This window comes from Colobus angolensis, unplaced genomic scaffold, assembly GCF_000951035.1.
Source record: "Colobus angolensis palliatus isolate OR3802 unplaced genomic scaffold, Cang.pa_1.0 Scaffold118, whole genome shotgun sequence".
Taxonomy (NCBI): Eukaryota; Metazoa; Chordata; class Mammalia; order Primates; family Cercopithecidae; genus Colobus; species Colobus angolensis.
Window position 1 is genome coordinate 6,296,457 of NW_012112919.1, and position 24,036 is coordinate 6,320,492.

The 24,036-nt window shown below is 40.7% G+C and overlaps 1 protein-coding gene across 1 annotated transcript in view; it reads left to right on the forward strand.

The window, feature by feature from the left end:
- KCMF1 (potassium channel modulatory factor 1) overlaps positions 1 to 24,036 on the forward strand; it is a 79,304-nt gene that overhangs the window by 52,242 nt on the left and 3,026 nt on the right. The window contains exons 2-5 of the mRNA XM_011925693.1: positions 4,448 to 4,587; positions 13,431 to 13,532; positions 16,265 to 16,439; positions 19,554 to 19,836. Coding sequence (XP_011781083.1) covers positions 4,448 to 4,587; positions 13,431 to 13,532; positions 16,265 to 16,439; positions 19,554 to 19,836 — 700 coding nt within the window. The remainder of the gene's footprint in view (positions 1 to 4,447; positions 4,588 to 13,430; positions 13,533 to 16,264; positions 16,440 to 19,553; positions 19,837 to 24,036) is intronic.

Below are 24,036 nucleotides of genomic sequence, written 5' to 3' on the forward strand. Positions count from 1 at the left end.
CTGGAGGGCAATGGTGCGACCTCAGCTCACTGCAACGTCCACCTCCCAGGTTCAAGCGATCCTCCTGCCTCAGCCTCCCGAGGAGCTGGGATTATAGGTGTGCACCACCGTGCCCAGCTAATTTTTTGTATCTTTAATAGAGATGGGGTTTCACCATGTTAGCCACACTGGTCTTGAACTCCTAACCTCATGATCCACCTGCCTCAGCCTCCAAAGTGCTAGGATTACAGGCATAAGCCACTGCACCCGGCCTTACTTTTATATACCAAGTAATTCTGTCTGTTCGTCTTAATCATAGTTTACTTGTTTAAAAAAACCATTCAGAAATACACATTACTGACAAGGTATGAAATAGAAGAGTGCTTCAGTAAAGAAGAAATATGGTCTATCTTTTGTTCTTGCTATTAACACACAAATAATAGCTTTTTTTTTTTTTAAGTCAGAGTCTCAGTTTGTCACCCAGGCTGAAATACAGTGGCCAGATCTTAGCTCACTGCAACATCTGCCTCCTGGGTTCAAGCAATTCTCATGCCTCAGCCTATTGAGTAGCTGAGACTACAGGTGTGTGCCACTGTGCCCAGCTAATTTTTTTGTATTTTTAGTAGAGGTGAAGTTTCACCATGTTGGCCAGGCTGGTCTTGAACTCCTGACCTCAAGTTATCCACCTGCCTTGGCCTCCCAAAGTGCTGGGATTACAGATGTGAGCCACCATGCCTGGCAGTAATAACTTTTGTAATGACCAGAAAGCAGATTGTTGGCTGGGTGTGGTGGCTCACACCTGTAATCCCAACACTTTGGGAGGCTTAGATGGGCAGATCACTTGAGTCCAGGAGTTTGAGACGAGCCTGGGCAACGTGGCGAAAACTCTGTCTCTGCACCCGCCCCTCAAAAATACAATAAATTAGCTGGATCTAGTGGCACACATACATCTGTAGTCCTAGCTACATGGGAGGCTGAGATGGGAGGATCACTTGAGCCCAGGTGGTCGAGGCTGCAGTGAACCCTGATTGTGCCACTACACTCCAGCCTGGGCAATAAAGCAAGACGCTATCTCAAAAATAAAAAAAAAAGATTGTTTCTACAGTTGATTAGAAGACATTGTAAGAAAATATATGAATGTTTCATGCTATAATTTTTATTTATTTATTTATTTTTTGAGACAGTTTCACTCTTCTCGCCGGGGCTGGAGTGCAATGGTGCCATCCCGGCTTACTGCAACCTCCACCTCCTGGGTTCAAGCGATTCTCCTGCCTCAGCCTCCTGAGTAGCTGGGATTACAGGTGCCTGCCACCATGGCCAGAAGATTTTTGTATTTTTGGTAGAGACAGGGTTTCACCATGTTGGCCAGGCTGGTCTTGAACTCCTGATCTCAGGTGATCCACTTGCGGGCCTCCCAGGGTGCTGAGATAACAGACATGAGCCACCACACCTGGCTTCATACTATAATTTCTTACCTAGCCCCACACTTTTTGTCCTTTTGATTTCAGCCATCCTAGTAGGTGTAAAGTAGTATCTCAAGTGGTTTTGATTTATATTTATCTGAAGTATAAATTATGAGCATATTTTCTTGTGCTTATAGACCATTTGTATATCTACTCTGAAGAAATACCTAGATCCTTTGCCCATTTTTTAATTGGATAATATGTCTTTGTTACTGAATTGTAATAGTTTTGTATTCCATAGATAAGTGTTTTTATCTGATAGATGATTTGCAAAAATTTCCTCCCATTCTGTGGGTTGTGTTTTCACTTTCTTGGTGGTGTGCTTTGAAGCACAAAAGTTCTAATTCTGATAATGTCCCATTTATGTATTTTTTCATTTGTTGTGCATTTGGTGCTGTATCTAGAAAATCACTGCCTAATTCAAAGTCACGAAGATTTAAAACCTATGTGTTCTTCTAAGAGTTTTATAGTTTTAGCTCTTATATTTAGATATATGATCCATTTAGAATTAATTTTTATATATGGAATGAGGTAAAGCGCCAACTTCATTCTTTTGCATGTGAATATTCAGTTGTCCCAATATCTTTTGTTGGAAAGACTATTCTTTATCCAATGCATTGTCTTGGCACTCTTGTTAAAAATAGGTTGACTGTAAATGAGGGTTTATTTCTAGACTCTCAGTCTATTCCATTGATCTGTATGCCTGGTGTTTTTGTTTTATTTTGACACAGAGTCTCACTCTGTCACCCAGGCTGGAGTGCAGTGGTGTGATCTTGGCTCACTGCATCCTCTGCTTCCCAGGCTCAGGCAATCCTCTACCCTCAGCCTTCCAAGTAATTGGGATCACAAGTGGAAGCCACCACGCCTTGCTGATTTTTTAATTTTTTGTGGAAATGGGGTTTCGCCACATTGCCCAGGCTGGTATCAAACTCCTGAGCTCAACATGATCTACCCACCTCAGTGCTGAGATTACAGGCGTGAGCCACCGTGCCAAGCCTATATATGTCTGTCTTTATGCCAGTACTACACTGTCTTGATTTCTGTAGCTTCATAGTAAGCTTTGAAATCAAGAAGACTAAGTCTTCCACCTTTGTTCTTTTTCAAGATTATTTTGGGTATTTTGTGTCTCTTTCATTTCTGTATTTTAGATTCAGCTTGTCGGTTTCTGCAAAGAAGCCAACTAGGATTTTGAATGGAATTATGTCGAATCTGTAGATTAGTTTGGAGAGTACTGCCATCTTAATAATACTAAATCTGCTGATCCATGAATATGGGATATATTTCCATTTATGTAGGTCTTTAATTTCTTTTGACAAAGTTTTGCAGTTATCACAGTATGAGTTTTGCACTTCCATTGAATTTATTCCTAAGAATAGATGGTCCCCAGTTTATGATGGTTCAGCTTATGATTTTTTTATCTTATAGTGGTGCAAAAGCAATATACGTTCAGTAGAAACAGAACTTGAAGTACATACAACCATGCTGTTTTCATTTTCAGTGCAGTCTTCAATAAATTCATAAAATAGGCTTCGTTTTAGGTGATTTTGCCCAACTGTAGGCTTCCATGAGTGTTCTGAGCACATTTAATGTAGACTAGGGGAAGTGGGCATGTGTAAAGAGACCAAATAGTTGTAAGTGACAGACAGCCTCACTTTAAAATAACTCACTCTCAAGGGAACTAATTCAATCCTGAGAGAGCGAGAATTCACTCCTGACAAAGGCATTAATACCTCTTAACAACCTTATCATGTCCTAAAGACAGCACCTTCCAACACCACCACATTGGAGACGAAGCCACAGCATGAGCTTTGGCGGGGACAAACCATATTCAAACCATAGCAATTACCTAATGGAAAAAATAGACTTATTCCTTGAGATAAACTTATGAGGTGAACAAATTATTCCCACAGACTACTTGTTAGTTTTCCAGTAAATCAGTTGGGCGAAATACTCTGTGACAGGCCAGGCGTGGTGGCTCATGCCTGTAGTCCCAGCACTTTGGGAGGCGGAGGTGGGAGGCCTGGGAGTTCAAAACCTAGGCAACATGGTGGGACCCCATCTCTACCAAAAAAATTTTTTTTTAATTAACCGGGTGTGATGGTTTTGTCGTAGGCTGAAGCAGGAGGATCATCGGAGCCCAGATACTGAGTCTGCAGTGAGCTGTGATCATGCCACTGTGCTCCAGCCTGGGCGACATAATAAGACCTTGTCTCAAAAAAACCTTTTTAACGTTGTTGGTAGTATCTTAAGTTAGCATTGTCCTCCATGCTCTGAGAGCAGTGTGTTCTATAGACAGCTAACTACATCTGGCAGTTCTCGTATTGATCATGGTTGTCTGTCTTTCCCTCTGAGCACATTTGTCCTTGTTAGTTGGTAGACCCTCCTGATTTTTTCTGTTGATATCAGTGTTGCCACAGTGTATACAGATAAGGAAAAAATAAATTACAATAAAATTAGAGCCAGATGTATAGAATGACCAATGTTTCACATAAGTGAAGGAGGATGGAATTTTTTGCTTCGTTCTCTCTTAAGGCTATATATATAGTAGCTATCTGGGGAAGGAATTTTGGAGGAATAACATGGAGTCCTCATGGGAATAAGGATATTACAAATGTAAACAGGTACCTAAGCATTCCTTGACCACATGAGATTGTTGAATATTTTAGGCACACTTTCTTTTGGAGTGCAGTGGCACGATCTTGGCTCACTGCAACCTCCGCCTTCCAAGTTCAAGCGATTCTCCTGGCTCAGCCTCCAGACCAGCTGAGATTACAGGCATCTGCCACCATGCCTGGCTGATTTTTGTATTTTTAGTAGACACGAGGTTTTACCATGTTGGCCAGGCTGGTCTCGAACTTCTGACCTCAAGTGATACACCTGCCTTGTCCTTCCAACGTGCTTGGATTACAGGTGTGAACCACTGTTCCTGGCCCACACTTTCTTTATTACATTTTTATATGTTTAAAGACTAATATTCCTCAATGCAATTCTACTTTATTTTTCAGATTTATACTATGGTGGGGAAGCTTTCTCTGTAGAGCAGCCACAGTCTTTTACTTGTCCCTATTGTGGAAAAATGGGCTATACGGAGACATCTCTTCAAGAACATGTTACTTCTGAACATGCAGAAACATCAACAGAAGTGGTAAGTGAAGCAGCAGCCTTATGACTAAAATGATGTTGTAAAGTACATTATTTCTAACATTAATAAAGCTAGGTCACTGTCATCTACTTCCTGCTCAGTGTAATGATGCCATTTGCATAGTTATTAAAATCATCTTTTAACAGCAAATTTTATACATCATGGGAGGCTGCATTTTTGCAAAATAGTACCTCTTACTGTCCACACTGGGTTTCTTAACCTGTAGCTAAAACCACAGCATGGAGTCTTGACCAAATTCAGGAGCCCTTTATTCAATGCATTGTGAAAGGTTAAAAGGACGGCAACCTGCAGTGCATCTCTTGTTATAGTATCCTTGCTATCTGCTTAACTTTTCTTCTACAAGGAACTTCACAAGGAAATTTAAAAACCTTTGGTAGTATCATAATAATCCATTGTCACATCTCATTGTAGCATATCGCTGATCTTACCTGGTTTTCATCAGATCACATCTCTTGCTTCCTAGGTCAAGCTCTGGGGTCCCTAGAAGTTCTTCCTATCCTGATCTTTCCAGTGGCTAAAGGCCATGGACCCAGAATAATACACAAAGAAAGTCTTACCTTGAAAGCTTGTTGGATTTTTTACTTGACATCTGAGTCAGCATGCATCCACCTTCAAGAAATGATAAAGTACACCTAAGAGTCTCTCCCCCACCTCTTTACCATTGATAATAATAGGTAAAGTGAAGGCTTTATATGGGACTATAGATACTGAATTGGGAGAATTTTGGCACAAGTAATTGCATATTGCATCAACTAATAAACCCCTAAATGTCCTCAAAACAAAGTAATTGAAACCCAGAGAAATAAAGTAGCATGCTCAAGGACATTCAGCTTAGTAAGGGGCAGGGGTAGGGGCAGGTGTTTGGACTCAGCTAGTGTCCCTCTGGGTTCCAGAGTCTCTACTTAACTCTGCTACAGCTATGCATATAATATAGGGTTACTTTTATTCCCACTGACACTGCTAGTTTGATGCTTGAAGTTGTTATAACGTGTATCAAGCAGTAGGTAAATTTATTTTGTATAGATATCAAGCCAAATTTTACTGTCTTAACAGCTCAGAAATGCTCTGATCTTGCACCTAGGAGAGCCTCAGACTACTGTTGTCACATTTTATTACTATTCTTAGTTTGTTCTTTTTATTCTGTAAAGTGACTTTGCTTCCTTTTGGTACAGTCCCACCAGTATGAAGAATCCTGACTGAGTTGCATCTCCATGCTGGTTGTTGTGGAAAACTTGGAATCATTTTTCTTTGATTTAATTTCTGTTAAGTTTGGATCCTTTACCTAAATACAATAAGATAAACATGGAGTTCTTATTGTAAATTAGGCATCCTTAAAATCATTATCAGACTGTGCACAGTGACTCATGCCTGTAATCCCAACACTGGGAGGCTGAGGCAGGAGCATTGCTTGAGCCCAGAAGTTTGAGATTGGCCTGAGCAACAGAGTGGGGACTTGTCTCCACAAAATTTAAAACTTAGCTGGACGTGGTGGCACATGCCTGTGGTCCCATCTACTTGGGAGGCTGAGGTGGGAGAATTGCTTGAGCTCAGGAGATTGAGGCTGCAGTGAGCCATGATTGTGCCACTGCGTCGTACTGCAGCCTGGGTGACAGAACAAGACCATGTCTCCAAAAAAAAAATTATGTATTATTATATATATTATATATAATATATAAATAGCATTATATTATCAATAATAAATGTATATATAATGATATATAACAAGTAATAATATATATTATTATTATCAGCCCGTAGTCCCTAGTATAGTATTTTCATCTCCCCACAAGGGCAAGACAACCCAGTTTTCCATAACCTTGCCTCTGGTTGGTTTGCTCCCCAACCCCCACCCCCCGGAAAGTAAATACTCAAAATTTGTTGTTTACACTCTGGCATACCTGATACATAGTTTGAAAATTAAATACCCACCACCTGCAAATGGTTTCATGGTCTGTTTCTTGTGAGTTGTGTTTATGCCTTCATTAAGTTTCCAGGCTTTTGGTACATAGCCCAAGGCAGTTGTCACTCTTATTTTCATATTGGCTTTTGTGGAATATTTTAAGGATTTATCTCTCCTCATTACCCCTTAATCTTCGCATAAATACTATATCTGCCTCTGTTCCCAACCATACACCCAGACATTTCAAAGTGAAAAATGGCAGGCAGATAAGAATCTTCAATATAAATGTACAAGATTTCTTCAGGTCATGTGAGTCAAGTCCTAGAGGCAGGGCTGGCATTCAGCAGGTGCAGTCAAGTGTAGCATGCTGACTAGTGTCCATTCTGAAGGATTGGTGCCTATGCCATACCAGTTGTTAAGTGTTTTGAATGCCTCTCTGTATATATGTGAAACATATTATCAACTCCAGTGTGCTACAGTTACATGTAATTGTCCAGGTGATAATACTGTGTGTCCTCTCTCACCTCTCAATGTTTTGCATTTTTGAATTAGGGAATTCAAGAGTGATTTACATTATTTTGGTTTGGGGGATTATATCTACACAACAACTTGCTATATCTCCTTTTCTATTCCTCTTAACATGTTCCTTTCTGAATGCTCTGTTTGCTGTCTTGCTTTGCCCCACGTTACCTGCATGTGTCCTCTAGACCAGGGTTCCCCAACCCCTGGGCCACAGACGGGACCAGACTAGTACTCATCTATGACCTGTTTGGAACCGAGCCACAGAGCAGAACGTGAGCAGTGGGCCAGCAGGCATTACCGCCTGAACTCCACTTCCTGTCAGATCAGTTACATCATTAGATTCTCACAGGAGCGCAAGCCCTTTTGTGAACTGCTTTCTCATTTCTTTGGAATTATTTTTCAGTATAGCTAAATTATATTAGTACTATTTCAAGTTTTGTGAATTCCCAGTCATCATACACATAAATTTTTGTACAAGAACCATGTTTAAATGTAAAACATAATTGCTTTTTAGGACTTCCTAAATTACATGTAGATGCTGCTCTTTAGAAGCCAGTGACAAATCTAACTTCAGCATTATGGGAGAATGGAATTGAGAGGGAAAATAATTTAATACGAAGTAATTCACAATTGTAAGTTAATTTCACTTATAATTGAACACTTATTAACTGTTCACTGCAGCAGCAGAAAATTAGATTGTAATCTAGGTGAACAGTGCGCTCACTCAACTCTTGAAAGGACCTTTATTTATATTGACAAAATGGATGGCCAAGGTGCAGGTAGCTACAAGCTAGACGATTCTACAAGGCCCAAAAGGAGTTTCTTGACCATGTAGCATAGATCATCCACTCGTCCTTTATGTATATTCTCAAAGCAAAACTTCAGTTTCTGTCTTGTATTCATTATATCTGCAGATTTTGTAGGATAAACTAATACTTTTAATTGGGAAGGAGATCCAAAAGCCTGAAGTTGTCATTGGCCGTGGCAGTTAGCTCAGTAGAATGTCTTTCTTCTAATTTGTGTGTGTGTGTGTGTAAGCACTAAAGTATAACACGTGTCAACAGGTTTTGTGTGTTGGCTTTAAATTCAGATGACTCTTTTTGGGTCATTACTGTTCTGTGGAAAAAGTGTTTTAAACCCCATTCCTCCCATTGTATTGCAGGTGATCAGAAAATACCTTGGCATAATAAGCCTGGGTGTTTCTGTAGCTGAGTTCTAAGAGCTGCTCAAAAGCAGAGACATGAATTGAAAAAATAATGAAAAATATACACTAAGTTTTTAAAAATTTTTTTTGGTAGAGACTGCGTCTCACTGGGTGGCCCAGGCTGGTCTCAAACTCTTGTCTGCAAGTGATCCCCCTGCCTCATTCTCCCAAAGTGTTAGGGTTACAAGTATAAGCCACTGTGCCTTGCCCCAATTTTGGCAGGGCAGTTTTTAAAAAGAGGTGAAATTCATATGAACTTTAATATTGGCAGGAACTATGTTCATTTCTTGATAATGTTTTAACCTAAGGTGTTAAGTTAGTTCTGATTTGGTACTCAGTAAATGCTTAATGGATTAGTCCATAGTAACAAAATTATACAATATAACAGTCAGAACTTTACCAGTTTACCTGGATTTCATAGCATAGATCCTTGAACTAGAAATAGGAAGGTGGTTATAAAGAATAGTTTTTAAAGTTGTGCATAAAACAAAGAGAGAATGCTGTCTGATGTGGTTGTATTAGTTCAAGAGAGAGGCGAGAGGAAATCCAAACTTGCTTTAGAATGGTTGATAACTGTATGGGGAAGAATGTGTGGAGCTGTTGTTTAAAAAAAAAATCGTGCATGCTGACTTCAGGTGCTTTCATAGAGGAAAAGTTCTGTGCATTCAGCAGTGACTCGGTGTTTATGTGTGGAGTAATGACTTCAGAAGGTATGTTTTAAAGACATTGGCAACTGTGCTATATAATGTGCCCTAACTGGTTGCTGGCTGGCTGTCATGCCCTGGAACCACGTGGAAAAATGGAGACTCTGTATGTTCTTGGAATGGGACCTTATCTCAATTGGTAAAGGCTTCCAAAGGGGGCTACAGATAAAAAGCAAGATTGATGGTGACCCTCAGTGGCAAGGTGAAGGAGAAGAGAAAACTCGAGCAATAGCAGAGACGACACTGAGAATGGCAAGGACATTTGTGAATCCAAATTTTTTTGTTATGTTAGGTAACAATAACATTTGGTGTTTTCGTGTAACAGAGTAAATACAGTTTTTGAATATCATTATATATTTAAACTGTATTTGCCAAACTTACGTAGTTTGTTAATAATCAACCAGGACCTTTGTCAAAATAGATTGTTAAATCCCTCTATTTCCAGGACTAGGAAACTGTATTTTTAACAATTGCTCCAGATGATTTATATTCTTTTTTTTTTTTTTTTGAGACGGAGTCTCGCTCTGTCACCCAGGCTGGAATCCAGTGGCTCCGTCTTGACTCACTGCAACCTCCACCTCCCTGGTTCAAGCAATTCCCCTGCCTCAGCCTCCTGAGTAGCTGGGATTACAGGCGCACGCCACCATGCCCAGCTAATTTTTTGTATTTTTAGTAGAGAACGGGGTTTCACCATGTTGGCCAGACTGGTCTCAAACTCCTAACCTCAGGCAATCCACCTGCCTCGGCCTCCCAAAGTGCTGGGATTATAGGCGTCAGCGACTGCACCTGGCCCTGATGATTTATAGTCTTTTTTTTTTGAGAGGCACCCAGACTGGAGAGCAGTGGCGCAAATCTCGGCTCACTGCAAGCTCCGCCTCCCGGGTTCACGCCATTCTCCTGCCTTAGCCTCCCGAGTAGCTGGGACTACAGGCGCCCGCCACCACACCCGGCTAATTTTTTGTATTTTTAGTTGAGACGGAGTTTCACAGTGTTAGCCAGGATGGTCTCAGTCTCCTGACCTCGTGAGCCACCCGCCTTGGCCTCCCAAAGTGCTGGGATTACAGGCGTGAGCTACCATGCCCCGAGATGATTTATATTCTTAGCCAAATTAAAGAAATACTGACTTAAGCCAGTTAAGTAAATCTTAATTGATAAGTTATAATTTTAAGCTTGTGTGTTACATGGAATTTTCCTGTACGAATAATATATACTATATCATGTGGCAGTGGAAGTATGATAAATATTAATGTTGACAAGCTGTCATAATTTTAGGGTCAGTACCCTAAAATTTCCCTTGTGTTGAGTTTTCCTGTGCTGTAAGAGATATTAGGCACCATGATGTGGAAATAAAGACACACTCAAAACTAAGAAGTGTTTGTGCCCATGAGTGGCACAGTGGCTTGCTTCCTGCCACTCCCCACCACCTCTTTTCCATTTCTCCTGCCCCTCTTTGCTCTCCTTTTTTTTTTCTTCCTCTTGTTCCCTTCATTTCCTTTCAGAAAACACAGTCTTAAGAACAAGCGTTTTTGTCTTAAAGCGTGAGTTAGCTTGCTAAATATAAAATGTAAAACCTAAAAGATGACCAGGCCTCTGTGGTCACATTAGCATCTGAGCTTAGTTTTCCTTTCTAAGTCCTCATCTGAGTTAACTTTATGTGACCCAAGTGTGGCAACATCTTCTACTTGGTTCTAAATCTAGCCTCTTGATTTTCTTTTTCCCTTTTTTTTTTTTTTTTTGAGATGGAGTCTCTGTCGCTCAGGCTGGAGTGCAGTGGTGCGATCTTGGCTCACTGCAACCTCCACCTCCTGGGTTCAAGTGATTTTCCTGCCCTCAGCCTCCTGAGTAGCTGGGATTACAGGCATGTGCCACCACGCCCAGCTCATTTTTGTATTTTTTAGTAGAGATGGGGTTTCACCATGTTGGTCAGGCTGACCTTGAACTCCTGACCTCATGATCCACCCGCCTCAGCCTCCCAAAGTGCTGGGATTACAGGTATGAGCCACCATGCCTTGCCTAGCCTCTTGATTTTCTATGCTAGCTGTCAACCTGGGTGATCCTCCCACCATAGTAATTTCTTATCCTCAGTAATTCTTTATCCCTAGACGTTATGGAAGTTTGGTTGGTTGATTGATTGGTTTTATATTATTTCTCTATAAATGAAGCAATTCTGAATACCTTCATCCTGCCATCTTAACATGGTTACTTCAGTGAAATAAAAAAGATTTTGAGTATAGAACCAAAGTCAATGCACAATAAGGAAGGATCTTGGCTTTATTTTATATCCTTGTCTCAGAGGTACTTTTCTACTTGTTAAATTGTCTATCTTATTAGGACATTCTTAGTACATTTGGTATCTCTGCTTCCCATTCTGTTTTCCTTCTAGGAATTTATATCCTTGTGGAGACTTTTCTCATCTGCCAACGTTTTTATGTCCCCTCAAGTACTGAAGCCTCTGCGGCAATCTCTGGATAGCTCAAGTTGTTTATAGATTTTACCCGAAAGCCAATATAAAGGAAGGTATCTTAGAAGAAAGATGCCTTTTCCTTTTGGTGGTTATTTTCTCTTTAAATAAAAATCTTACACAGCCTTATAATATTGTAATACGACTGTAACCCAGCACTTGTTAACTTTTTCAAAATGATGAGTCTCTAAGGTAGCTTGTTTTATTTTTAAATAACTGGAACATTTTTTCTGTTTCTCCAAACATTGCTGGTCTTTTTTGTTTTTTTTTTTTTTAAACAAGTCTGTCTGGAGTTTAAAACCAAAGACAAATCATACTGTGCTGCATCTCTCAAAGAATTTACAGTTTAGCTAGGTAAGACCAGAAGCACATGAAAAGTAAAATAGGTATATCAGACATAACCAGGTAATGTCAGAGTACAGGAATGGTACAGATAGTAGAAGTTAAATTCCTAGTAAAGAGAGAGTGGATAATCTGTAAACCTGTGACACATACAGCTACTTTACTGACAGAGGAAAGAATCTGACCACCTTCCTGGCATCTTTTAAGAAAGGCATAGACAGGTCTATCTACTTCTTTTTCTCATTTGCCTCATCACATTCCATTGTGACCTCTCTAGTTTTTTGCACACTGTCATGCTTAAATGTTATTTCTCATGAACATATTTAGGTTTTCCTGAGGATACTTCTCAGAGTCCTGAGTCACATAATCAGGACAGCTCATTAGGCATAAGAGAGACTGATACCAAATCAGAGTTGAACTCTCAGGGGACTTCTGCTTTCTAGTTGTTAGATGTTGGAAAGTTATGTTTGTTTGGGCTCCAGGAATCAGAGCAGTTTGTTTTCCCTCCATACCCCAGGATTGTCCTTCCAAGTCTCACCTTTCCCATCTCCCCTCATCTCTAGCACTACCACCTACTCCCACTGTGCTGTCAGCAGATAATAAGGCTGACCAATTGCCTAGATTTTGCCTAGGTGAAAGAATTTTGGCTCAAGTACTAGCAAGATGAATCACATATCCTGTCTTTAACCTTCTTATTTATTTATAAGACACAAGTCTACCACTTGAACTGTGCACTTCCTGGGGCTCCCTTTGGTCATGCCCCTTGCTTCAGACCTTTCTTCTTGGCCCTGTTCTTTAAGATTGAAATTGTTCATACTTCAAGGCTTGGCTACCATTGTTAGAACATTATCTGCCCATTTGAATTTCGGAAGAGTAAGGGCCTTTCCTCTTTAAAAAGTTCCTCGTTCTTTCTATCCTTCCCTGTTTCACCAATTCTGTTAACTATAGACACCGCCTTCCCAACCTGTCACCCACTCCCCAAACCGTGACTGTGTACACATCATTTTATTCCTACCTTCTCCTGTCTCTTGCCAAAAGGCCCATGGAAAGTTGAGCTTCTACTCCTTGAGCCTGACCTGGTTACAAGCTTATGGCCTACCACCCATTTCTTTGGGAAATAAGGTTAAAAAATGGACTTCCATACAATATTCCCCTTGGAATTTACATTCATAAATTTATAGACCACATTTGCATATTATCAGTAATCATAATCTGTCTTACATTCAACATATCTGCTGAATGTTTGCACAATTGCATTTAATCAGACCTCTGCTGTCTTAAAAGGAAGACAGCTATACTCTCAAGTATAGCTTACTTTGGAGAAGTGTGCCATAGGCTTGTATCTGTCTTCACCATTCAAGACTGGACCTAAACATAAATGTGCACTAAATAGCATACTTTTAAAGTTTTTTTAATGGAAACTATTTTGCTAGGCCATACGAATGAATCAGGCAAGCTGTTAGAAGGTCCTGCCAGAGATCAAGTTTGGTGTGTCTGAAACTGTTGTGTTTGACCCTGAGGGACCTTGTGTGAACAGTTCTTGCTTAGGGTTCTACTGGTTTTCACTAATTCAGGATCTGCTGAGTTTTTTATTGGTTAAAACTTGATAATAGTTAAACAACAGAATACTCGTCCGGAAAGATGTCTTATTGACATTCATTTATTAAGCTGCTTTCTTTACTTCCATTTCAGATTTGTCCAATATGTGCAGCGTTACCTGGAGGCGATCCTAATCATGTCACGGATGACTTTGCAGCTCATCTTACACTTGAACACAGAGCCCCTAGAGATTTAATATCCTTTTAAGAGATGACAGGGAAAAGAGTTGTTTGTAATGTTTGTCATTTTGATTTTTTGTTTTGGAGACAGGATCTCGCTGTGTCAACCTGGCTGGTCTCAAACTCCTGAGCTCAAGTGATTGTCCTGCTTCAGCCTCTTGAGTAGCTGAGACTATAGGCACACAAGTGCCACTGCATCCAGCTTGTCATTTTGATTATTTTTAAGGATAATATCCCCCAAAAGAGGAAAAGTAATCTCCAAATTATTTTTACTTATTTGAACTTTTCCTAAAAGTGACTCAGTGTTGAGATGCAATTGATTTCTCTCTTTTTTTTTTTTTGAGGCGGAGTCTCCTCTGTCACCCAGGCTGGAGTGCAGTGGCCGGATCTCGGCTCACTGCAAGCTCCGCCTCCCGAGTTTACGCCATTCTCCTTCCTCAGCCTCCCGTGTAGCTGGGACTACAGGCGCCCGCCACCTCGCCTGGCTAGTTTTTTGTATTTTTTTTTTTTTTTAGTAGAGACGGGTTTTCACCGTGTTCGCCAGGATGGTCTCGATCTCCTGACCTCGTGATCCACCCATCTCGGCCTCCCAAAGTGCTGGGATTACAGGCTTGAGCCACCACGCCCGGCCTGAGTTCTCTTTTTATATACTATCATTGTTGCATGAACCGTTTCTACTAAGTGAAAGTTGACTTGTCCTTCATCTTTAGTTCGCTATAATTAGATTTTTTTAAAGCAGTTTGACCAGATTATGTCTTCCAGGATGGCATTTTCGTACAAAAGCGGAAAATGTTAATCCAAATTAAAATTTAATTAGTTAAATATGAAGAGGCATTATTTGCTTTCCCTCTCTGTTCCTCTGCTGCCTTACCCTGTTGTGGGTGTGGTGTGGTGAGATGGTGGGGGTAGGTGTGCATCTTGGTGTTCCTTTCCTTTTTGGGGTCTCCTTCTCCAGAGAGAGCCATTTCCTGCCCAGTTCCTAAGTAGGATAGCGTAAAATCAGCTCTAGCTTTACATTTCCTTTCCCCCTTTCCTTTTTTTTTTTTGAGTCTGAGTCTGACTCTGTCAGCCAGGCTGGAGTGCAATGGCACGATCTTCAGCTCATTGCAACCTCCACCTCCTGGGTTCAAGCAGTTCTCCTGCCGCGGCCTCCCAAGTAGCTGAGATTGCAGGTGCCCGCCACCATGCCCAGCTAATTTTTGTATTTTTAGTAGAGATGGGGTTTCACCATATTGGCCAGGCCGGTCTCTTGGCCAATCTGGTCTCGAACTCCTGACCGCCTGCCTCGGCTTCCCAAAGTTCTAGGATTACAGGCATGAGCCACTGCGCCTGGCCAGTTTTTGTATTTTTCTTTAGTAGAGATGGGGTTTCACCATATTGGCCACGCTGGTCTTGAACTCCTGACCTCAGTGATCCTCCCGCCTCGGCCCCCCAAAGTGTTGGGATTATAGGTGTGAGTCGCCACACCCAGCCTCCTGATTTTACTTCTTCATTCCCTTCCTTATCTCTCAACAGTTGCTGGCAGTGTTCCCTGAGATTACTGGCCTACCAGAGCGATTAACTTTGTGGTCTTTGCTTCTGGTTTCAGGTTATGAATTGTTCGTCTAAAACTATCACCAGCTGGGTACAGTGGCTCATGCCTATACTCCCAGCACTTTGAAAGGCAAAGGTGGGAGGATCACTTGAGCCTAGAAGTTCGAAACCAGCCTGGACAACATAGGAAGACCCCGTCTCTACCAAAATAATGAGCTGGCCATGGTGGCACACACCTGTGGTCCCAGCTACTCAAGAGGCTGAAGTAGAAGGATGGCTTGAGCTCATGAGCTCAAGGCTACAGTAAGCTGTGGTTGTACCACTGCACTTCAGCCTGGCAACAAAGTGAGACCCTGTCTCAAAATACATATATATAAAAAATCATAATATATAAATTATCAAGTATATAAATATGATCGTATCACTTTCTCTAAAACCCAAACCATCCTCATTCATATGATGGAACACTGCATGTACGGTAACACCTGAGGCCTCCTGGAGCTACCCATCTAGTCCGTAAATAACTCCAGAACCATCAGCTGAAGAACTGAGAAGCCAGCAAAAAAATGAATCTGCATTATGAAGCTGGTCTGTTTGGTGCTTTAAAGGAAAAATCTCTTCTATATGATCTGGCCTCCCCCACCTCATTTGCCTTTGTGGAAACGTAGGGTTGTCTTCATGAGTTTTTACGGCTATTTGTGACTCAGGACCTTTTTCAGTTTGACTCAAACTCCTGTGTAAGATGGTTGAGGCTGCTGGGAATTTGACTTCGTGATAAATGTCATGTTAATCTGTCTGTGTGTCTTACACAAGAAGTGCAAATCTGTTTTCTGCTTAGCAGCAGCATTGGAAAGAAGCTTGAAGACAGATTAATAATCCAAAAGGAATCTTTGATCTGCTAAATATAAATTCAGTATTGTTCCTTTTTCATTATAGGTGGTATTTAAGATTTCATGAGCTATATAGAGAAGCTTTCTTACCTCACACAGCCAATACACACACACACACTCACATGTTGCCTTATATTTGAGTGTCTTTTTAGGGTTAATAGCCCTCCGTCATAGATAGAGTTGGGACATTTGCACTTTAAGTTAAATGTGCTGTTTTTAAATGCTTACAATTCAGGAAGTCTTTATATCTGTCTAGCAAGGGCTCAAGTGATTTTTTTTTCTTTCTGTGAAATATTTTCATTTTTTTTCTTAACTTTTGGGTTATGATGAATCGAGTGGTGTTCGACATGTACGTAGAATGTTTCACCCTGGCCGGGGATTAGGAGGTCCTCGTGCTCGTAGATCAAACATGCACTTTACTAGCAGTTCTACTGGTGGACTTTCTTCTTCTCAGAGTTCATATTCTCCAAGCAATAGGGAAGCCATGGATCCTATAGCTGGTAAGTTAGTTTCACATTAATAAGGGAAATGGCAGGGGAAGGAGGAGCTCCTTTTAAAACTTTTTGTGATGCCAGGTGCGGTGGCTCACACTCTGGGAGGCTGGAGCGGGTGGATCACTTGAGGCCAGGGATTCAAGACCAACCTGGCCAACATGGCGAAACTCCATCTCTACTAAAAATACACAAATCAGCCAGATGTGGTGGTGGGTGCCTGTCATCGCAGCTACTCAGGAGGCTAAGGCATGAGAATCACTCAAGCCTGGGAGGTGGAGGTTCCAGGGAGCCGAGCTCGCACCACTGCACTCCAGCCTAGGTGATAGAGTGAGACCCTGTCTCAAAAAAAAAAAAAAAATTTGTGAGATTTGTGTTCTTAGCTCACCTCTCTGATCATAAGCCATGTTCCTTCACAAAATTGCCAAATACTTTAAAAGTGTAAAATGTGTTCAAAGCAGACACTTAGCATAAAGTAATTCATACTCTTCTGGCATCGCTTAAGCCCAGTAGTCCCCCTCTCATAAGTGGTTTTGCTTTCCCGGGTTTCAGTTACCCACAACCAACTGCAGTCAAAAAATAGGTGAGTACGGGACAGTAAGATACTTTGAGATGGAGAGAGACCACATCACATAACTTTCATGGTATATTTTTAGATTTACTCTATTTTGTTGTGAATCTCGTACTGTGCCTAATTTATAAATTAAACTTTAGCACAACAGATAAGTATATATAGGAAAAAACATATAGGGTTCTGTGTTATCCAAATGCCCATTTCAGCCATTCACTGGGGGTCTTGGAACATGTCTCTTGCAGGTAAAGGGAGTGGGAGACTCCTGTTCTTAGAGACATAAGATGATAAAAAATGGTTTTATGTTATATTTATGGCCTCTATTGAAGCCCAAGGAAATCATAAAAGATTTCAGTTTGAATACCTCCAAAATTTCATGGTTAAACCTCCATAAGTACACATAACAAATGTCCAAAGCACATTTAAAATTAAGGTTTTATAAGGTATAGCTAACATTTTTAAGAACATGTTATGTGTAAAATTCTATCACAGATTTATGCCTATCTCAGGTGTTGTGCAGGGCGCCTCATGGCTTCCAGGTACACATTCCACCACATGGACGCATTTCAGAACTGTTATCTATAGCTAATTGACAAGACTAAAAAATTAAGCTCTTCTCATAGAAGAAAGGAAAGTAAGACTTAATGTCCTGATCTTGATTTGAGAACTATATAGTTGTAGAACATACTGAAAGGTACATGTTTAATAGCTTGGGGAAAATCTTAAAAAAAAAACAAAAACAAAAAAACAGAGTTTTTGAACCTGGCCATGTCACTGGGTCTAGTACATGACAAACCTGGGAAGTTGGTAGCAGAACACAGGGTCAGAATAAAATATAAGAAATCACTGTAGCCTGACAATCTACAAGACACACCAAGCAGACAAGTGGTAAGACTGTGGGACGTGTGCACACGTTGAAAGCAACAATTCTGAAATGTGTCCATGTGGTGAAGTGTGCACCACCTGGAAGCCATGAGGTGCCCTGCAGAACACCCGAAACACTGGTAAGTGTAAATCTGTAATAGAAACTGAGAACATCAGAGCTAAATGACAACTTAGGAACACAAAGGAGGAGACAGCAGACACTGGGGAAGAGTGGGAAGAGAGAGGAGCAGAAAGATAACTGTTGGGTACTGGACTTAACTGGGTACTGCGTGATGTAATAATATGTACGACAAACCCCCATAATGTGTTTAACTGTGTAACAGACCTTCACATGTACCCCCAAACCTAAAATAAAAATTTAAAAAAGAAAAAAAAACCTAAGAACAATTTTGCATCTATCATGTTATTAAAAAGTTAGATATACCATATAAAATTTTAATTCCAAATGTGCTTTGAACATTTCGGTGTGCAACAACAAAAACAAGCCTAACAAACTGAGTTTGGGGGATTTAAAAAATATTTCTTCATCCAAAGGGAATATACCTGCTATTTTGGTGGCAGACACTAAAAACTAAAGTAGTTTCTGGGAGCCAAATTCAAATTTGAGAAATTTTCATTTGTTTTTTTTCTGTCAGTGAAAATTAGTTTTAGTGATAGACTGTATATTCCATGAAAGAGTGGTATAAGAGTGCTATCAAAAGCCTGAGATAAAGCAACAGTGAACAAGAAAACAGAAACTGTTAATGAGTTTTAATGATAAAGAGTTTTTGCTGGCCTAAGAGTGTCTGCAAGGCAATCATTGGTTCCCTATAAGCGAGGTAGACCCTCCACTTGGAAGAAGGCATTTCACTGTACCTTATGTAGATGAGGGTACAGGGACAAAGGTTTACACCTCTCTTAATGAGTACAGCCTTATGGACACAAGACAGTCTGGATCATAACACTAAGTACGCTGTACAGTCAGATGCAGCAGGTTCTCAGGAGCTATTCAGCCTTGCTGAGCACTGCTAGTGGTACCTACTGCAGTGGTACTCTGAAACAGCAGTACCAGAAGGTACTAGAGGGAGAAGGCAGAGGCGAGTGTGCAAGGGCCACCATCAGAAATGATCCAGGCCTCTTGGACTAAATCCTAATAATTCATTCAGTCATTCAATAAATGTTTGAATTCCTGCTATATCAGGCCCTGTTCTGAGAGCTGGGAATATAGTCAACAGTAGACCTCATCCCTGCTTCCATGAAACACATATTGAGAAAGCTTATATTATAATTGGGCCCTAGACCTCATCCCTGCTTCCATGAAACACATATTGAGAAAGCTTATATTATAATTGGGCCCACAGATAAACCACTTCATTAAATACTAAGAGAAAGCTTAACTAAATTAGTCTATTATGCAAATAATTTTAAAGACAATTTAAGTTTTACTTAAAGCAAACATAGTTGGGTCTGGGTTGATACTCGTATGCATTTGCGTTCTCTCTACACAGTAACTCCTGCCTCCAGGAGGCATTCTAGAAGGTATTCAGCTCTTAACTGAAACTGTATGCTGCTGTGGTTACCTACCTGTTCACAATGCTTTTGATGATGTTCCAGTAAAAGAGTGATCTGTAGCGTTTTGTTTTCCTCAGTATTAAACAGACATTAATTGTCTTCATTTCCATTGGCAGAGCTTTTATCTCAGTTATCAGGAGTGAGACGTTCTGCAGGAGGACAGCTTAATTCCTCTGGCCCTTCCGCTTCTCAGTTACAACAACTGCAGATGCAGCTGCAGCTAGAACGGCAGCATGCCCAGGCAGCACGGCAACAACTGGAGACTGCACGCAACGCAACCCGGCGTACTAACACAAGCAGTGTCACCACTACAATCACACAATCCACAGCAACAACCAACATAGCTAATACAGAAAGCAGTCAGCAGACTCTCCAGAATTCCCAGTTTCTTTTAACAAGGTAGCTTATTTGTTAATAGAATTTTGTTTGGGAAGTAGTATTTTATTGCCACTACAGTCTGGAATTATCTTTTCTCTTTTGTGCATATATATTTCTTTAAAATTCTGTGTTTGATTAAAACTCACAAATCTCTGATTAAAACTGCATATTCAGTATTTCCCCAAGAATGTGAAACATAGTAATTCTTTTAGATAAATTAAGAATACTGGGCCAGACCCAGTGGCTCACACCTATAATCCCAGCACTTTGGGAGGCCAAGGCAAGCATATCGCCAGAGCCCAGGAGTTCCAAACCACCCTGGGCAACATGGTGAAATCTTATCGCTACAAAAATTAGCCAGGCGTGATGGTGCACACCTGTGGTCCCTGCTACTTAGGAGGCTGAGGCGGGAGGATTGTTTGAGCCCTGTAGGCAGAGGTTGCAGTAGCCAAGATTATGCCATTCATTCCAGCCGTGACAGAGTGAGACCCTGTCTCTAAAATAAAATAACTGGTCTTCTTGTTCTCAAGGTATATATCATCATATAATATGAATTGTTTTGCCATAGTACCCATAAAATATTAAACACTATATCATTATATATATATGGTTCATATTAGGTGCATTATCATAATTAACATTGCTTTTTATTGCCAGTTTTAATCTACTGTGAAATATTAAAAGGTATAAGAAGGATTTTATAATACAGTGACAGTTTTTTCCTATGAATTTCTAAAAAAGTTAGATTTAAATTTTTATGGTTGGCACACAAAAGTAACTTAAAAAAAATGATTTCCCATGCTATAAATAATATTCACTACAACAGTAAACTACTCTACTGGATGGAGTTCCTGTTCGCTTCTGAAACTGTTAGCAACTGTATGTATTTGTCTGCCAAAACTTCATAGGCATTTTATGTGACTTTCAGGAACATAAAGAATTTTAAAAAGAGCAATGATGAGTGGAGACATAGCCTCAACGGATAATGAACCTGGACTAATTTGGGCTTTTAAGGAAGCAGAGAGGAATATAAAGAAAGAACTGTAAAATGAAGAATAAAGTTTGTGTAATACATCATTATCTCCAAAATGCAGTGTGTATGACAATTCAATGGGATGTTAGAAGAAAATATTATAATTTCTACTTATATTTCTTTTATCTCATCCTCTGTTAATCCAGTGGTGCATGTGTATAGTTATAAATAACATAGTGTGGGTGCAGAATAAAAAATGCTTGAAAATCCCTGGGCTAGAGCCCCAGCTTTGCCGTTTGCAAGTTTTGGACCTCAGGCAAGTCATTTCACTCCTCCAAACATCAATTTTATCATCAGTATCCCAGAAGTTTTGCCTCTAGAGAGAGAATTATTTTGAGGATTAAATGGAATACTGGTAGGTGTATGGTCTGGCTCAGTATCTGCCCTATAGTAAAGGCCCAATTAATGGTATTCATTATTATTTGTTATGAAACCAAAAAAAAAAATGTAAATGGGTAATTTACTTTTGAATTATCTCTACTAGGTCAGTAACTCTGCCTGGTTGTTACCAGACAATGCTGTTTTAATGTAAGAGAACCACAGGGCCACAGATGGAGCTACCTGCTGCCATGTAGCCTTACCTATAGGGACTGACCAGCAGCAGGTCTGTAGCATACCACATCTAAGTTCCTACCTCAAAAAGGAGATCTACTAGTGTGCATTTCTACTGAGAGTTCACAGAACTGTGGGTCGAATGTCTTGCCACTGCCCTTTGGAAAAGACATCCTCCTATCCACCCTTGCCCTATCCTTTTTTTTTTTTTTTTTAAAAGACCCGAACTACTCAGTGAGCTTGTCTGTGCATTTATTCCACACCCAACTCTCAAGAGCATGGTATGAGTGACCTCTGAGTGCTCTCCGTGGATTCTGGTTGTAGCTTCTTGAAATTCCCCTTCTGTCATCTGATACTGTACATTGTATGGTACCATGTAATTTGCAAACCACTTTCCACATATTTTATTGTATCATATGATTTAAGGCAATATTTCCCCAGAAATACTCTCTTAACTTCATATGTTCTAAGGAATATATGTAATTATGTTATTCCACCCCCAATTAATAAGGTCGGAGAAAGCAAAGTAAGAAGAAGAAAGAGATTATTTACTGTTGGGCTTCTCAGAACTTCAAATGTATTAACATGCATTGTGAATTTTCAAGGCAAGGAGAACGGCTGCAGTGTATTCAGGAGAGATCCTGGTCTCTGGTCACTCAGCTCTTATGTGATATATATAGGGCCCAAGCCTTATTTTTGGTCTTTTCTTTGACCAGGGGCAGTTCCTATTGATATTGCCCTGGAATTGATGGTAAGGTCACAGTTTCTTTGGAGTCCAAGATAGCTGACCTTTTAGAAAGTGATTGTTGGCATGTGTAAGTCAGATCAGTCTTTTTTTGAGACAGAGTTTCGCTCTTGTTGCCCAAGCTGAAGTGCAATGGCACGATCTCAGCTCACTGCAACCTCCACCTCCCAGGTTTAAGCGATTCTCCTGCCTCAGCCTCCCAAGTAGCTGGAATTACAGGCACACACCTCCACAGCTGGCTAATTTTTTGTATTTTTAGTAGAAATGGAGTTTCACCATGTTAGCCAGGCTGGTCTCAAACTCCTGACCTCAGGTGATTCGCCCGCCTCAGCCTCCCAAAGTGCTGGGATTACAGCTTTGGAGCTACCATGCCTGGCCAGATCTAATCTTTTGACAGTGGGACCAGCTCATTTTGCTAACCCCAACTTGAAGATCCTCGCAAGTCTTGCAGTTTCATTTATATCCTAAATTTTATATTTCATCAGGAAGTCAAGACCTAGTACCAGTACCTCATACGTAGACTTTACCTGCCTCTCAGGAATGAGGTGTCTTCTCAGTTATTTCCCTGAAAAACAAAACAGTGATATTGTTACTGCATGTTCTCTCGAGGACTGAAGGCCACAGCCTGTATGTTTTTAGTTCGCCTCGTTGTTACGTGGGTAGTCCTCTTTACGTTCTTTATCTTTCTGTTACAAGGTTTAACTTCTCTAAAATTTTTTTTTTCTTTACCAAAGACCTTTTCCAAACCTAAGAACATGGAATGTACTTCAGTTCATAATATTTTTATAGCTTTGGGTTGAAAACGTGTAGTCTACTCAATCTTCTATTCCATTAGATACTCTCTTATGATATCCTTAATTTTTTTTTAACCATAAATGTAACCAGTCATGGCCGGGCGCGGTGGCTCAAGCCTGTAATCCCAGCACTTTGGGAGGCCGAGGCGGGTGGATCACAAGGTCGGGAGATCGAGACCATCCTGGCTAACACGGTGAAACCCCGTCTCTACTAAAAAAATACAAAAAACTAGCCGGGCGAGGTGGCGGGCACCTGTAGTCCCAGCTACTCGGGAGGCTGAGGCAGGAGAATGGCGTGAACCCGGGAGGCGGAGCTTGCAGTGAGCTGAGATCCGGCCACTGCACTCCAGCTTGGGCGACAGAGTGAGACTCCGTCTCAAAAAAAAATAAAATAAAATAAAATAAATAAAAAATAAAAATGTAACCAGTCATTTCCTTTCAATGTGGATTTTGTGGCTTTTCTGTAATTACCTTTCAGATATTTTTGCTTTCTTTCAGTTCTGAAATTTGATCTTTTGTTTTCTGAGTCATAGATACCTAATTATTTAGTGGTTTTGAACTTAGCACCTATGAGATTTTGTGCAAATTACTTAACCTTTGCTTCAGTTTCCTCTTCCTGTAAAATGTTGATAATAATAGTCCCTAACTCAGAGAGTTAAATGAGCTAATGCACTCAAAGAGCACTCAGAGCCTGACCCGCCGTTAGTATCGTCCATGGTGGCATGGGGGTGCTCCTGTGCCTTGCAGTGCTGGTAGAACAGCAGGGAGCAGGTGCCAGTCAGTAGGGCAGCGTAGAATAGATCTGTCTCTGGGCTCAGGGTGCTGCCTCTGGGTACTCAGGGAGAAGACCTGTCATGTGTGCCTGCCGGGCCTCCTTTCAGTGTCCCCATATTCTCCCTCTTTGTTCCTTTTGCTGCCCCATTGCTTCTGCTAGTTTCCCTTTCTTTGCCACTGAAAGTGTAGAGAAAACCAGTACTGAAACTAAGCAGAATTTTATATCATTTTTTGTTGAAGATTGACCTTTTTTTTTTTTGAGACAGAATCTCACTCTGCTGCCCAGGCTGGAGTGAAGTGGCACGATCTTGGCTCACTGTAAC